The sequence below is a fragment of the Vespa velutina genome, chromosome 22 (assembly GCF_912470025.1).
Source record: "Vespa velutina chromosome 22, iVesVel2.1, whole genome shotgun sequence".
Lineage (NCBI taxonomy): Eukaryota > Metazoa > Arthropoda > Insecta > Hymenoptera > Vespidae > Vespa > Vespa velutina.
The window spans coordinates 3,207,440-3,219,532 of NC_062209.1; the positions used below are offsets into that span (position 1 = coordinate 3,207,440).

Sequence of the window (12,093 nt, forward strand, 5' to 3'; positions counted from 1 at the left end):
AGACATTGTCAGTTATATCAGATATCAGGAGAAGAAAAATATTCAATTTTTAGCTTCTTATTATTTATTACTCCTTAATATTACATACGTATGTATTTATTGAATAGATTCAATCCCAAGTTTATTAAATAGAAAGTTGTGTCTTACAAAATATACATAAGAATTGTACATGAGAATGCGAATGCAATTCTTGCGTTCATTTCAAATCGAATTCAGAATTTCCCTTAACAACGATTAAATCCACGTTTCTTTCTATTCGTTAAAAAGTTCTGTAGAAATTCACGTTGTTCACAAATTCGACGAATAAAAGTTCGCGTTACGTCGGTGGCGAATATCGATGATATGGCCAACAGTAATGCGGTGGAGGCGGCGGCGGTGGTGGCGGAGGCGGAGGTATAGAATGATGCTGAGATGCGGTTGCACCTCCGCTCGAATAAAGATGATGAGCGTGATGCGCGTGATGAGGATGACAGTTCGGTCCAGTTCCTCGAGAAGACGTGGGTGGATCCATCGCTATGCCCGCTTGAGCTTGACACGCCATCATTAGACCATGAAAGTCGAATTTGTACGCGTAACGTTTCCCGTGCACCTTTGTCATAATATTTTTATCATAATAATACCTGTAACGGCAAAAAGATTATATTTGAAAGAAACTGCAATATTTTCTATTCTTATATTATAAGATAATTACATTCAATTTTTCTTTTTTCCAAATAGATTTTTATAGGTAGACCTGATGTGGAATTTAATTTCACATCAGTTTGATATCAAAACGAATCAATTAGTCATTAGAAGGCGACGAAATAAAAATCATTCGAAACAATTACCTGAGCGCCCGCGAAAGTTTATCATAATTCATATTGGGCTTGCTTTTGCGCTCTCCCCATCTTCGTGCGACTTCGTCCGGATCAGTTAGCTTGAATTCACCGTTAGATCCCTCCCATGCTATGCAGGAAGAATTGGACGAATCCGAGAGTAGCTCCAGCAGGAATTGCCAGAGTTGAACCTGTCCGCCTCCGACCGCCCCGGAACCACCGGTTCCAGCTGTCGATCCAATCAGCGAGCAAGTCCGTTGTAGGAGGCCGAACCTTTCTACGAGAAGGAAACAGAAATACGCATGCGACGTGATACTCCTCGAGTCGAGGTCGAGCTGTTAAATTCGTTACAAGTGCTATGGTCGAACCTCTCATCCCTCTCCTTCATCCTCATCTCTTTTATCCTTCCTTTTCCTCCTCTCGCTCTCTCTCTCTCTCTCTCTCTCTCTCTCTCTCTCTCTCTCCCCCGCTCTCTTTCTCTCTCTCTCTTTCTTTTCTATTTTATCTTCTCTATTTATATATTTACAAGCTTACGTCATCGAGTATCAAATATGTCTCGATTAAAATCGACGAAAAGAAAAAAGCTTTAGAGAGGGATAAGATGGTGAGAATGGAGTAGGAGATGATCAGACCTCCCAGAATTTGTTCGAAAAAGAGAAACGATTCATCGACCTTCGTTATCTATAATATATTCCTCAAAATTATGCGTGAAAATCGACGACAGGAGATTTGCCCTGTGTTTCAACATATCGTATTTTTTTAAAACAACAATAATAAATCGGGAGACGCTTAAAACGATTATACGAGATGATGTACCGTTATAAATAAACGCAGCTGCCGAAGGATGTAATCTGCTGTCCTGCTCAAGACGCAGTGGGTGAGTCTGAATCCTCCACATTACGTTTGACTAATCATTCACCGTGTGAACACCACTGGACGACAGGCCCATCTTTTCCTTGAATACATAGATCGATGTGCCTTCTCAAAAATTTCTTCCAATTTAACATTAATGTTCTCTGCATTAATAGTCTGTTAAAAAGTTCACCGTACGAAGTTTCAAAATGACACCTAATGCTAGGAAAGATAAGATAAAATATAAAGAAAAATTATAATCAAGAAAGTATATCTGAATTAGAAGATATGTAAATAAACATCGTTTGTTTTTCTACAGAGAAACCAAACAAACAAAAAAACTTGCTCAATTTTGAAACTTAAAAATGAGGATCTATGTATATTAGAAATAAGTTTATGGTATAATCTCTGGTGTTATAATCGCATTCCAATGGAATTATATACTATTATATTCATCGAGATTATTGCTTATCGAACGTAAATACAGATTATATATATAAGTTAAGAATTCAATTTCTCATCGCTATTATTAAACATTACAGGATACGAGAAAATCACATTACTATAGGAATAGTAATTTCATAGCACGTAATTTAAATGACATAAAACGTGACAAAATGTTAATTTGCTATACAATTGTTCCTTTTTCTAAAAATCATTTTTTGAATTAAATAAAAGTTTTCTTGTTGTTACACGGAAAAAGAAAAATAAAATAAAAAAACAACTCACATCTTACACACACGATCGTTAAAGTTTATGCGTTAAATGTGGCGGTAGTAAAAAAAATCGTAAATGTGATGTTTACAAGATGAACGAAAAGTTCAAAATAAAGCGATTGTCGATGGAATCGAACACGCTTGTCGGTGGACAGAGTGAAACTGACAGACCTTTGCCCTCTGTGATTCAGCTCTTATCGTCCCCACTCTTTGGAATACCTTTGCACTTCTCTACGTACGCGAAGCTGTCTCCACCCTCGACGCCCCTCCTGCATCTTCACGAGGTCTATTGTCACCCCCGAACCTCAGACTGCCAGGCCACGCATTCAGACTCTCCTCCTCGTTTCTTTTCCTTTTCGTCTCTCCTTTTCGAACCACCATTCTATTTCCTTCTCTCTATTCGCATACTCGAAAATGAAAGATATACGTTTGATTGGAGTTTTCTCGTTTGATAAAACGATCCACGCATTTTCTAAGGAAAACTCTAATAAAAATATTCTTCGTGATTATTTATAACATTCGTTATTATTAAGAAAGATTATTGAAATGCTCATAAAATATTTTTATCTAAATCAATAATTATAGTTATAACATGCACGTTAAATATCATGTGTAATATATTACGTAGCAATAATTTTTCTTAACATAAAATATTTCGCATTTATTATTAATATTTATTCTCGAATCAAACTGTTTACGTGCAATTTGAAGAAAAATAATTATCTCATACGTACATAATAATAGAACGCAACGCGATAACATCAGATATGACGTTTATTCAAACGGAAGTGAAAACTGTCGTAGGTCCTTGTGACGCGTAAAATTATTTCACATACGTCGAAGATCCAAGGGATGTTTCGCGCTCATCAAGAAAACAATATAGTCGCGTCCTGTGGCGAGCTTAGCGTCCCCAGTCCGCAGAATTTCCCCAGGTTCAAAGTGTATAAGCGGGAGAGAAAGAGAAAGAAAGAAAGACAGAGGGGGAGAGAAAGAGAGAGAGAGAGAGAGAGAGAGAGAGAGAGAGAGAGAGAGAGAGATGGTAAAACGAGAGAAGGAGGTGAGAAGAGGAGCAAAAGAGCAGAAGAGAGCTAGAGTAGGGGTGCAGTTTGCGCCGTAAGGCCGTAACCCCTCGTGGCACCATCTTTCCACCGCCCTAAACACTCGATGGTTTATTCATGAGGACACTCTCACCGCGATAACACTGATTCGTTTAATAAACGGGTACCTCTCTCTCACTCTCAATGTGAACGTACAACGTTATTCAAACGGACGATATATCTCTTGGGCTTACCATGCCAAGATTACTGCTGCTTCTTCTCTTCGTGTGCTCTTCTTCTATTCTATTCTTTCGTTTCTTTCCACTAGAAGCCGAACTTTTCGTCTTTGCGGAATACGACTCGGCGGACCCAGGCCCAGACTTTTTCATCCTCTTACACGTTTATATTTCCATATTTCAACTTCAACTATACACTTCGGTACTCCCTGATTATGATACTTTTTCTGTACATATATGTACGTGTGTAATATTTTTAGTTGATATTTATGTCGAGGATAAAGCTTTTCTTTTAAGTATTGTCAAATGTACACTTATGTTTTCTTATGAATATTCTAATGTTATTTCGAGAATAATTAATGTGCGCTTATCATCATCCATCTTAGATATGTAAATCGTTTGGTCATTTATTAAGCGACGTACAAACAATATCTACCTATAATCTTTTTTCAAAAGATCGACTTTAAATGGAACACTTCATAGAACGGTCCTTTATCGATCGTAATGAATTTCAAAGTCACAGTCACAAACGTACAAACGATCGACATAAGTCTTTTCCCGTCTGATCGAATTTAGACGAAGGGTGTGAATGGATACGGACGGATATAAAACCATTATCGCCCTCTATATTTACTTTTCCGCTGGACTGGCTTTATCTCTAATAGATCGCGCCCTCGTTAAGAGTTCAGATAAGGTCATAGAGAACGCAGAACCAACCCTGGGGAACGGTTAACCTCTTCCGGTCACTCTTGGTCCGAATTGAAACTCTTATTAGCCCCCTCCTCTCCCGCTACCATCGACCTCTGCCGACCCTGCGCCATTTAGATTTATTGCATGGATTGCGTTAATGCTCCCCCATCGTTGAAGTTTCTTAACGCGTAAAAGTAACGTTGAAAATAATGAATCGGATGATTATCATTGTCGCAACTCGTTCTATCTAATAAACAATATTATCATTCAAAAGAACTCATTTATATGGTTTCATTATTTACAATGAAAAATGTTCTTGTTATCCTTCGACCTTTCGGATGATAACAAAATCACTTGCCGTCGATTCGCTGAGCTCATTTAAGAATTCTAAATCTAAGAAGATCGACGCATTGTTTTTAAGATAGACAGACGAAATAGATTTTAAAAATTTTCGATTCAATTTGAGTTAATTTGATTACACAACCAACATGTATTTGCGCAGCAGATCTGACTCACCGTGAACTTTCTCATCTTGAAGCAAAGCTAGACTGTACACACCGGTCGCCTGTAAACGTAAGTAACCGAGATGCCTCGCCAAAATTCGACCACCCGGAAAACGTTGCCATTCCTCCAAAGACAATTTCAGTAACTCCTTTCCGGTCGATGGAAGAGTCTTCGATGTCGGTGATGGTTTTATCGAAAATGCTTGGCTGCACCATGAAATCCATGACGCTATGTGACTCGAATTCCATTCGGATGGATCTATAAAGTTAAAAATTTACAAAATTCAAACCTGATTTATAATAGATCGTATGAAGATTTATAAAAAAATAAACAATTGTAAGTCGTTTGATACGTGTAAACGATCTATTTAATCAGAATGCAACGAGTTTGTTTTATGAACATAATAAGGCATGATGGTACTTACCATATGGCACCATAACCGGACTTGAATCAATCAATCGTTCTTCCTCTAATTCCAATTGTTTTTCTTCCTTTTCTTCGAAGTTAAGACTTGATTTATTCTTTTTTTCCGGCACATTAGCATCGCCAGAACGACACGCCAAACGACAAGTAATATTCTCTTTGGAAATTTCATCGTTATCATATTTTTCCCCGTCGAAAGATACCGCCGAGTTTTCACAAGAGACTCGAAGAAGCGTTTCGAGTTTTGCAGTAATGTCATGATTCGATTCATTACTTTCGTCTTCGCTCTTCATCGAATCGTTAAAATTCGCAAATAAATCTCTCGATTCTTCTCGAGAATCTTCTTTAGATTTTTCTTTCTCATTGTTCTTGAAAATCCAACTAGATCGATGTTCAGAAACAGAAAACTTATTGATCGATCGAGAACAATCTTCGTCTTCTTGGGGCAATCGTGTGATTTGCACTGACGCGTTCGACGTCGTGCAACGTTCTTCTTCTTGATCCTTGTTCTTTGCGTTCGCACATCGCGAATGATTCACGGACATTGACATCAACGATAAAAACGAGAACGACGACGTCGAGGAAAAGGAAAAGTATGAATCGTGTGTTGCGTCTCGACCACGCACCGACTGACTCGTCGTGTATTGCTCGACTCAAACGATTTCTTCCTTGAAATTTGCGTGCGTCATCGAGCTCTTCCTGGTCTAAACCCTTTCTCACGGTTCGATTCACGGTGCCGTCGACGTGAAAAGTAAGTAAGTGAAAGATATCGAGATTCGACATCAGAGATCTTCTTACGATGATCCTTTGCTATCGATTTGGATCTTATAACACTAATATCGGCACTAACATCGGTTCTATCGGATCATCGGTTCTATCTGTTTTTCGTAAAGTTTTTTGTTCTTCGCTTTTGTTCAAACTAAAATTGAAACTTTTTATTAATGCAAAATATTTCACAATTTTGTTATCGTTGACCAAATAATCTAGTGTAATACATCTTTCTTTGACATTAAAGTTCCAGGAAAAACAAAACTTACGCATAGGTAATCGAATTTATTTGTTGTAATTTATATAACTATGACTATGCAGAAATCGATGTTGAAGTCACAAAAATTCTGCTTGTGATACTTATCAAATTAAAATAATCAACGATAAGATCTAATATAAAAAATATTGTTACCTAATAGTCGAATATATACGAATATATATATATATATTTTTTTTAGTAACTTTACATATAAGTATCAACCGGATAAAAATGTTATTTAACAATCACAAAGCGTTAATATGACAATGTTTTTTTAACGATCGTATACACTATTAACGATGCAAAATATATACGTACTGAACGTGATAATGTGTGGCTATCGAAGAATTTTCTTTACACTAGATTGACTGATATTTAATCTTCGAAATTAAATGCTTTTTTTTTTATTTCTTTTTTTTTTTTATACGTATGCACATCCACGTGCGAAGGAGATAGATAGATAAGAGAAAGAAACACAGTATTTTCGATAGACTACACGGATTGTGTCACGAATAGGCTACTCGTCGTGAATGGAGCCGTGAAACCGAAGGCTCTCTCAATTGGCAGTGTACGAATTCTTGGAAGGAAGAAGGAGACCGGCTGTGGCAGGTCTCGGAGCTCGCATCGTCCAACGCTGAATCACAGTCGAGATCAGCCATCTTTACCCATTTTTTTTTCACCTTCGGGCTCACATTCAGATCTGCCCGGTGATGTGTACGATCACCGTAGTATTCTAACAACTAAGTGGATAATATATATATATATCAAAAACGAATAATATGAAAATGCGTAGGTATGTACGATGGATTTCTTATTATTCTCAACTAAATTCTTTCCATACAATTCTTTCGTTTAACAAACGAACGTGATGTTTTTAACGTTTGATTTGACTATTTCCATTCAAATCATATTTGTAAACAAATGATTATATCGTACAATAAATCATTTTTTCACTGTTTATTACAAGATTCTTTTTTTTACGTATAATGAAGAGATCTTTTCGTTTAATTGTTTAACAATAAACGTATAATATTAAAACATCTGGAATATCTTATTATTAATCATCTCATATTTCACATCACAATTTATGTTTTTTCAAACCCGATAACATTTGTGTGTCATGCTAATAGTTTTTGTCAGTACTGTTAGCGAAATTCCAAGAAAGGCAGCTGAAATTTTTTGTAATCAATTTCTTTTCAATGTTTGTGCTACTATGATTCATACTTTAATCGTGAATGAACGTATATGATTGGAAAAAAAGATACAATTTTAAATAGAATATTATAAAGAGAGAAAATAAGTGTGTGAACATATAACGTTTCATATTTTTTTATTTTTAATTTCTTTTCATATCTTTAACCTTTTACAATTGAAGTGTATAACTAAAGAGCAGTGAAATCATAAACTAAGAAAAAACTGAATTTGAATGCTTTTAAAGTATATACAATTGTAATATGTATTAATCTCAGTTTTAATATGTTAGTAATTTCATCAAATAACTTATAAATATTTTATGATAAGATAATATATCTTTGTTAAAATTTTTAATATATTAAAAATGTACATGGTTTTTTTTTTTTTAATTATATTCATCACTGATCATTTAAAGTTTTGATTACAAATGTGTTCTTTTTCTTGTTTTTTTCGAAAATCAATTTTATGAAATATTCAAAACTTGAAGACTAGAAAGGTATAAATATATTACTATTTTTGTTATTTTTTATTGTCTTTTCTTTGCTGCTTTCACTGCTTTAGTTTTTTGTTTTTCTCCTCCAGATAAAAATGATGTTATCACTTCTGACATTTCTGGCATATTATATATGGTAAGATTGTTAAGTTGTTCCATATCCTAAAAGTATATAATATATAATAAAAATATATAATTTATACCTTATGAATTATAAAATTATAATTATTTTTAACTAACCTTCCTAGTTTCTGGATCGTTCATGATTTTTGGTAGAATCATAATTAGAACCAATGGTAGTATCATCATCAAAACCTAAAAAAAAGATAATTAATAGATAAGTAATTATATTATATAAAAAATTACACATAAATATCAAAATGTTATTAACAATTACCATTGGATTAAATAAGAAATCTGTTACTCTCCATTGCTCTCTGACTTGGAAATATCGGAAAGGAGAAAGTGGCCTCATTTTTAAAGGATATGGTACTTGAATTATTTGTGAAGTTTGAATTAAATTAACTTTTCGTGCCCTGAATTTTCCTTTTGAATTAATTTCAACTCTAACAGGTTCATAAAAATAATTTGGATTGACAACTTCTACTATGTATGAACCTGATGGTACATTAGAAATTACAAATGTTCCATCTTCCCTGAAAAAAATTCAATCTATTATTAAAGGAATTAATAAAATAAATAATATTATTAGTACAACATAATGGACATAACATATTTTGATATAGAATGTAAATGTTTAATTGTTTACTTAAAATTCATTAATTTTACAATAACGATCTTACAATAATATATCGTATAATATATTTTATGAAAATGTTATTTATAAACTAATTTACCTTAAAAATCCATAATGTTCACCACCATTAGCCATAACATGAGTCATTAGCTGCCAACCAGTCGAAGCAGTGTTTTCCCATGGGAATACTTTTCCTTCGATAATATAAAGATCGGTTGATTGATCTTCCTCGTGTTCTGCATTAATATGATCAGTAATTAAGTTAATAATTAAAAAAATAACAGAACCAAATTTCAACGAAGAAACCATGTTTGCTCTCTCTCCTGTCCACTGAAGTTCATTACTATTTTAACAGCTGATCGCAATGTTGCCAATTTATCTTTAGTGATTTTATATCTTATTTTCTTATAACTTTAACGTTTACTATATTTTTAAATAGTATTTATATTTTAATATATTTTATACAATTAATTTTTGAAAATGTTTTATTGTCGGAATTATCTAAAAGTTCCATATATTTTATTTCAATGATAGAAATGTGCTTATAAAACGTTCGTTTGCACGTAATATTAATTCATCACTCTAGCAATAGCTGGCGTCCTCGTCGAAACGCGATGGTAACCCTGAGAAAGATTCAAATTTTTGATTTGAAGTTTTGGTATCCCTTATTCAAGCTTATTTCAAGATGTACGTGGATAATAACTGAAGCTTCGTTCTTGTGATTTTGTTTCTTAACGTGCATTTAATAAAATATTTAAAACTTTTTCACAGAACATTTTTGTGATCAGAGTGCATAAGAAACTTTACAAAAATGGAAGACAAACTAAGACAAATGGAAGATGAAATGAGCAGGTAATGAATATTTACGTATATTTTTCTCACTTAACCTTTTCTTAACTTTCCTTTCGCTTTGTAACGATTTGGTTATATTTACATTTTGGAATTTTTTTTCCTCATACATTGAATATAAATACATATAGTGTATGGCGGTACATATATTACAACATAGCTGGAATTAAAACAAGATATCACATAACTTGATCTCAGGTAATTTTCGAAAATTCGAAAAGTTTTTATTTGTTTTGTAAACAATATTTCATCTTTATTTATTCTTCTATCTAAATCCATAGATTTGAAGCAGAAATTGGAGGACAGTTAGTGACTCCAATGGTTAGACCTGTAATAGGAGCCAATACATATAATCAAGTCGCACGTCAACTAGAGCAGCATGAACTTCCAACACCAGTCGTTGCAGCAGCCGCAGCAACATTAGCTTTTCCACCGATGATAGGTTTTCCACCACCACCTCCACCACCTCCACCGCCACCACCACCACCAATGTTAATACCGCAACAAGTAGCAAGACAAGGTACATATATATATATATATATATATATATATACACGCACACGTACACACATACAAAATTATTAAAGAGATCTATTTAACTAATATCTTTTATTTCTTTCACTTACAGGTACAGTCCCTATCACAACATATTCTTCTCCTGCACAGATAAGTAATCCGTATTTACCAAATATGGTGGATCCATGTTTAAGTGCAACTCCAAAAACTTATGAATCTACGTCATCGCCAATGATTCATCCAGAAATTATTGAACAGATTATCAATACAAAAATACCAGAAGATGAAGGTAAAAAAAAACCAAAAGTAAAAGGAGTTAGTACAGCTGCAGAATTGGCCATTAGTCAAGGGAAAGCCAGTTCTATTATGGCAAATGCTAGTGCCGAAGAAAGTCATCCAAAAGGTAAAGGAAAGAAAAATAAAAAGATTATTAGAATGGCTGGTGGGCAGACTTGGGAAGATCCTTCTCTGTTAGAATGGGACGAAGGTAAATATTTGACATGTCTATTAAAAGGAAAACATATGAGCAATCATTTCAATTTTGTTTATTATGATTTTAGATGACTTTAGAATATTTTGCGGTGATTTGGGAAATGATGTTACCGATGAAATGCTAGTGAGAGTATTTGGCAAGTATCCTAGCTTTCAAAAGGCGAAAGTAGTTAGAGATAAACGAACAAACAAAACTAAAGGTTTCGGATTCGTATCCTTCAAAGATCCACAAGATTTTATCAAAGCCATGAAAGAGATGAATGGTGAGTAAAAAAGAAAAAAAAAGATTATCATGTTAATCGGTATAACAGTTTTTTTTTTTTTTTTTTTTTTTTTTTTAAATATTATCTTCTATTTGAATTCTACAATATATGAGATCTCGAAAATTTATTACATCGCTGTTAAATCATACTAACAAATTTATCTACGAAGAATTAGATGTAACATAAATTTTACAAACTAGTTTAAATTATTCAGCTATATAAAGATTATATATTAACGATAGAATAAAATCAGCAAAGTGTTCTAAATATGAAGCGATCGTAGTATGATTTTAAAAGTAATGAGATCAAAGTCGTGTTCTTCAGAATTATCTACTAAATGTATATGTCCGTATCTATTTTCCGAGCGTTCCCCATCCGTACGATATAAAGAGCTGAGGTATTATCGGGTATTGTCGTCTTGATTGCATGGACGGGCCAGTTCTGACGGCGACTCGATAATTCGGTTGTGTTAAAGGCGCTGTAGGATTTTCATTCGCTTTTCCAACTTCTTGTTGATGACTCGTTCCTATAATTTACAATAGTACGTTTAAATATACACGACAGAAGTCTCTTATTTTATAAGATATATATTTACATAATGACAAATTCTCACCGGTTGCGGTGCTTGCAGCATGATTGAGTCTAGATCCATGCGGCGTCATGTAAAGAACAGAAAAAGGCATACCACCTGCACCCCAGCCATGCGACAAGAAGGAATCCTTTTTAATCGTTTTACTTGAGACTCGTTTCGCCGGTAATAGTTGTCGAGTTTCGCTCTCCAAAATGGGAACACTGTCCTTCCATGATTGTAATACTGAGTCAGTACCGTCATTCGTGATCTGTCGTCTAGTTTGAATTCTACAAATGATAAAGTAGTCACTGGCATTCCAAAATATCGTGCGTGGGTATATCAGTCTGTCGTTATACCGAATATATGCACTGTTAAATACATTTACACGTTGCATTCTGCAACATCTAAGACCATCTATCAGATCGAACATTTTTATTGACCTGTTTTGCAAATTCCATACTGACTTCTGTGATATAATTTTACGTCGGTAAATAAAATCAAAAATAATTCGTTACACTCGATTTATATATCCCTTGTTCTTCGAGAAGAGAATGTTCTTTACGTTTTCGTTAAAATCTGCGATTTTTGGAAATCGATCGAGATTATTGATCCTTGTACGATCCTTGTTTTAGAACATAGCGAATAGATTTTTACTTAT

General features: G+C 34.1%; 4 protein-coding genes across 7 annotated transcripts in view; 1 reads left to right on the forward strand and 3 right to left on the reverse strand.

Annotated features, from left to right (window-relative positions):
* Positions 1–46: 46 nt before the first annotated feature.
* On the reverse strand, positions 47–7,466 carry LOC124956599 (DNA-binding protein D-ETS-6-like). Of its 3 annotated transcripts, none has more exons than XM_047512632.1 (5): positions 6,619–7,466; positions 5,275–6,192; positions 4,863–5,108; positions 828–1,092; positions 47–620 (listed from the first exon to the last, which is right to left on the reverse strand). In XM_047512632.1, exons 2-5 carry the CDS (start codon positions 5,822–5,824, stop codon positions 317–319), a joined length of 1,365 nt encoding a protein of 454 aa, XP_047368588.1. In that variant the 5' UTR covers positions 5,825–6,192; positions 6,619–7,466; the 3' UTR covers positions 47–316. The 3 variants fall into 3 exon arrangements, with proteins under 3 accessions (XP_047368588.1, XP_047368589.1, XP_047368590.1); XM_047512634.1 differs by having other exon boundaries at positions 395–589; XM_047512633.1 differs by having other exon boundaries at positions 5,275–7,466.
* A 147-nt stretch (positions 7,467–7,613) lies between these two features.
* On the reverse strand, positions 7,614–9,136 carry LOC124956609 (ER membrane protein complex subunit 7). The gene is made up of 4 exons (XM_047512663.1): positions 8,845–9,136; positions 8,385–8,643; positions 8,228–8,302; positions 7,614–8,149 (listed from the first exon to the last, which is right to left on the reverse strand). The coding sequence occupies exons 1-4, from the start codon at positions 9,051–9,053 to the stop codon at positions 8,021–8,023; spliced, it is 672 nt and encodes a 223-aa protein (XP_047368619.1). The 5' UTR covers positions 9,054–9,136; the 3' UTR covers positions 7,614–8,020.
* A 272-nt stretch (positions 9,137–9,408) lies between these two features.
* LOC124956603 (RNA-binding protein 42) overlaps positions 9,409–12,093 on the forward strand; it is an 8,760-nt gene continuing 6,075 nt past the window's right edge. The window contains exons 1-5 of one of the 2 annotated variants that reach the window (XM_047512653.1): positions 9,456–9,596; positions 9,725–9,791; positions 9,875–10,113; positions 10,222–10,596; positions 10,670–10,864. In XM_047512653.1, coding sequence (XP_047368609.1) covers positions 9,912–10,113; positions 10,222–10,596; positions 10,670–10,864 — 772 coding nt within the window. In that variant the 5' untranslated portion in view covers positions 9,456–9,596; positions 9,725–9,791; positions 9,875–9,911. Of the gene's footprint in view, positions 9,597–9,724; positions 9,792–9,874; positions 10,114–10,221; positions 10,597–10,669; positions 10,865–12,093 lie in introns of both variants that reach the window. The other variant, XM_047512652.1, reaches the window with a different exon arrangement.
* Positions 10,974–12,093, reverse strand: part of LOC124956610 — a 2,496-nt gene continuing 1,376 nt past the window's right edge. Inside the window, exons 3-4 of the mRNA XM_047512664.1 lie at positions 11,478–11,722; positions 10,974–11,390 (exon numbers count right to left, since the gene is read on the reverse strand). Of these exons, the coding sequence (XP_047368620.1) occupies positions 11,218–11,390; positions 11,478–11,722 (418 nt within the window). The 3' untranslated portion in view covers positions 10,974–11,217. The remainder of the gene's footprint in view (positions 11,391–11,477; positions 11,723–12,093) is intronic.